This window comes from Corapipo altera, unplaced genomic scaffold (genome assembly GCF_003945725.1).
Source record: "Corapipo altera isolate COAL_440 unplaced genomic scaffold, ASM394572v1 56424, whole genome shotgun sequence".
In the NCBI taxonomy this organism is placed as follows: domain Eukaryota; kingdom Metazoa; phylum Chordata; class Aves; order Passeriformes; family Pipridae; genus Corapipo; species Corapipo altera.
The window spans coordinates 1-3,770 of record NW_020887664.1 but is presented as its reverse complement, the minus strand read 5'-3'; the positions used below and the strand labels follow the sequence as shown (position 1 = coordinate 3,770).

The 3,770-nt window shown below is 61.2% G+C and overlaps 1 protein-coding gene across 3 annotated transcripts; it reads left to right on the top strand.

Annotated features, from left to right (window-relative positions):
- The first annotated feature begins 6 nt into the window (after window positions 1-6).
- LOC113941710 (zinc finger protein 316-like) lies at window positions 7-3,764 on the top strand. Of its 3 annotated transcripts, none has more exons than XM_027632849.1 (5): window positions 7-441; window positions 883-1,101; window positions 1,198-1,329; window positions 1,733-2,238; window positions 2,275-3,764. In XM_027632849.1, the coding sequence occupies exons 1-5, from the start codon at window positions 390-392 to the stop codon at window positions 3,298-3,300; spliced, it is 1,935 nt and encodes a 644-aa protein (XP_027488650.1). In that variant the 5' UTR covers window positions 7-389; the 3' UTR covers window positions 3,301-3,764. The 3 variants fall into 3 exon arrangements, with proteins under 3 accessions (XP_027488650.1, XP_027488651.1, XP_027488649.1); XM_027632850.1 differs by having other exon boundaries at window positions 7-444; window positions 886-1,101; window positions 1,736-2,238; XM_027632848.1 differs by having other exon boundaries at window positions 7-444; window positions 886-1,101.
- The last annotated feature ends 6 nt before the right edge of the window (window positions 3,765-3,770 follow it).

Sequence of the window (3,770 nt, the reverse complement as noted above, 5' to 3'; positions counted from 1 at the left end):
TCCAGTCAGGAGCCTCAACAATTCCCTTCCCGTTTTTTGGGGTATTTTCCTATCTGTGAGGTAAATTTCTGGGATAATGAGGGATTCTGATGCAGGGATGGATCAAGGATGGATTTTCTTGCAGTTGTTCCCAGGGGGCTGTCCCAGGCTGCTTTCCATATTTCTCTGTGAGCTCTGCCTGCTGTTTCCTGTCTGTGTCCATAACTCCTGTCGCTGTCCCAGTTGGAGAAGTTTCCTGGGCTGGGTCTGGCTCTGTGTTGCCCGGCTGTGGGTGCACCCCCAGAGTCCCTGTCCCATCGTGTCCCTGATGTCTGTCCTGCTCTTGCCCAGACTGTGCCCTGTCCAAGCCTCATCTGCTGCTCTGGCTGGAAAGAGGAGAAGAGCTGAGCATGATGACGGAGTCGGAGCCAGAGGCAGCGGATGTGTCCCCAGAGCCGGCTGTGGGTGTGTGACACTGGGGTTCTTCCATGCCAGGAGCTCCTGGCTGCTCACCAGGACCATGGTTGTCCCTGCCCTCAGCCCCAGGGACTCAGAATCCCAGAATCCCAGACTGGTTTGGGTTGGAAGAGACCTTAAAGCTCATCTTGTTCCAACCCCATGCCATGGGCTGGGACACTTTCCATAGACCAGGTTGCTCCAAGCCCCGTCCAACCTGGCTTTGGACACTCCCAGGGATGTGGAGGTGTCCTGTGATGGCTGTGACAGGCTGTGCTGGGAGGGGGTCACAGGGAACACACACTGGGACACATGGATAGCTTGGAACCCCCCTGCCCCTGCAGCAGCTGCGTGTGAGGGATCTGATGCCCTGCGGGATGGGATCCTGTGCTGGCTCGTCAGAGCTCCCCACTGACTCCTGGGAAATCCAAGTGTCCTTGTCCTCCACAGAGCTGGCCCGCCCGAGCTGCTCCAGAGGTGATGGGATGCTGGGGGTGAAGACAACAGAGCCTGGTGAGGGGAGCTGCAGGAACCTGGGGGAGGAAAGCGGGAACTTGGTAGAGGAAAGTGGAAACCTGGCAGAGGAAAGTGGGAAGCCATCAGAGGAAAGCGGGAAGCTGGCAGAGGAGAGTGGGAGCCCAGCAGTCCCGGAGAACTGCAGCACACGTGAGTGCCTGGCAAACCCCACTGCTGCTGCGAGGGGTCCTGGCCCCCTGCCCAGCTGTTTCGTACCCACCTTCATTGCTCCTCCTGCCCTCACAGCCCCCATCCCTCTGGAAGCTGCTGTCCCGGGGGATCTCAGCCAGCCAGCCCCGGCCCCTTCCCATCCACTCTCTGCCTGCTGTCGGGAAGCAGTGGATCAGAACCAGTCTCCATCACCTCCCACTGCAGCAGGTACTGGGGCAGAACCTTTATCCCTCCTTGGGACTCTCTCCAGGCCTGGGGCTTCCAGGAAAGGGCCCTGGCAGCAAATCCTGTTGCCAGCCTTGAAACCCTTTGGGATGGGGCACAGCCTGCCTGGACAAGCCCTTTTGTGGCTTCAGACTTCCTTGTCCTACCTGGGTGGTGTTTGCCACCTCAAACTACCCCTGGGGTGTCTGCAGGGGTGAGCTGTGGCTGTTCCTGGCTTTTGCACAGTGCAGGGATTGAGCTGGAAGAGGAGAGCAGGGCTGGGATTTGTGCTGGCTGCTGGCTGGGAATGGGTTGGGAAGTGAGGGAGGGCGGGAGCAAAGCTTTTTGCTGTTCATGCCTCAAAACCGTGTGGAAAAGTGATGTTTGGGCTGTGAAAAATTCCCAGCAGACACCGAGGTGGGGATCCCAATGGAGGTGCCACAGGAGGAGGTCACTGTGGAGAAGCTGATAGTGCCTGGAACATCCTCAGAGGGTCCGGAAGAGGAGAAGGGTCTGGAACAGGAGGACGTGAAAGATTCGGGGAATGTTGGCCGAGGTCCAGCGGCTGACGTTCCCAAAGGACCAGGAAAGGTAGATTCTGGCCCAGAAAAGCCGGAGAAGGGCTCCTGTGTGGGCCGGCCGGCGGGCTGCCAGCGAAATGCCACCCGGGAATTCTACTCCTGCCCCATCTGCAGCAAACGCTTCCTGCTGAAGATCAACTTCCTGATCCACCAGCGCAGCCACACCAACTCGGTGCCCTACGTCTGTGTGCACTGCGACCGCGAGTTCATGTCCAAGAAGAAGATCAGGAGGCACCTCCGGGCCTGGGCGGCCAGCGGGACGTGCCAGCCCTCAGAGCCGGAGCCGTGTCCCAGCCAGACACCGTGTCCAACCTCCCAGCCCCAAACACAGGTGGCCAGTGGGACATGCCAGCCCCTGGATGCTCAGGTGGCCAGTGGGACATGCCAGCCCCCGGATGCTCAGGTGTGTCCCAGGCAGGTGCCGTGCCCGACATCCCAGCCCCAGGCCTTGGTGCCCAACGGGACCTGCCAGCCCTTGGAGCCAGGGGTGTGTCCCAGCCAGGTGCTGTGCCCGACATCCCAGCCCCAAATGTGCGTGGCCAGTGGGACCTGCCAGGGCTCAAAGCCAGAGGAGTGTCCCAGCTGGACACCGTGCCCAACGTCCCAGCCCCAAACCTGGGCAGCCAACGGGACCTGCCACGCCTCAACGCCAGAGGCACGTCCCAACCAGGTGCTGTGCCCAACATCCCAGCCCCAAACCTGGGCAGCCAGCGGGCTGTGCCAGCCCTCGGAGCCGGAGGTGTGTCCCAATCAGACGCCGTGCCCACCATCCCAGCCCCAAGCCTGGGTGGCCAGCGGGACCTTCCAGGCCTCAAAGCCGGAGGCGTGTCCCAGCCACACACCCTGGCCAACGTCCCAGCCCCAAACCTGGGCAGCCAGTGGGATCTGCCAACCCCCGAATCAGCCAGAGGTGTGTCCCAGTCAGACACCGTGCCTGGCCTCCCAGTCCCAAGCCCTGAGCAGGGACCGTGGCACGGTGTGGGAGAAGCCCAGCCCTGCCAGGTGCCCGCTGTCCCCCGGGAAAATGCTGTACACGTGCAGCGAGTGCCTGGAGAACTTCTCCAGCCAGAGCTTCCTGACGGTGCACCAGCGCCAGCACTCCCGCCGCCACCTCATCCTGTGCCCCTGCTGCAACTGGAGCTTCAGCTGCATCTCCGACTTCGTCCGGCAGCACTGGGCACACGCAGGGGTCCGGCCCCACCAGTGTGGGATCTGCCAGAAGACCTTCAAGAGGCTCTACCACCTCAAGGTGCACCGCAGGACCCACATGCGGCAGAACCGGCCGCTCCCCCGCGCCGACCCCGTGCCCATCCCGGCGGGAACCGTGCCAGGAGACGGGGTGGGAAGCCAGGGTGTGACCTCCAAGGGGTGCTGTGCTGCTGCTGGACCTTGAGGGGTCCTCCCGGGAATGGGAGGCTGCTCTTGGACCTCAGGGTGTACTCTCAGGGATGGGAAGCTGCTGTGGGACCTTGAGGTGTCCTCCCAGGAATGTAATGTTGCTGATGGACTTTGAAGTGTCCTTTCAAGAATGGAATGCTGCTGATAGACCTCGAGGTGACCTTCCAGGAATGGGATGCTGCTGGTGGACCTTGAATTGACCTCCCAGAGATGGGAATCTGGTTATGGACTTTGAGGTGTCCTCCTGGGCACAGGAAGCTGCTGCTAGACTTTGAAGTGTCCTCCCAGGGATGGGAAGCTGCTGTTGGAACTTGACGTGTCCTACTGGGAATGGGATGCCACTGCTGAACCTCAAAGTGACCTCCTGGGACTGGGAGGTCACTGCTGGACCTTGAAGTGACCTTCTGGGGATGGGAAGCTGCTGTGGGCCTTCTACTCTCCTCCCCTCTACCTCTGCAACCTCTC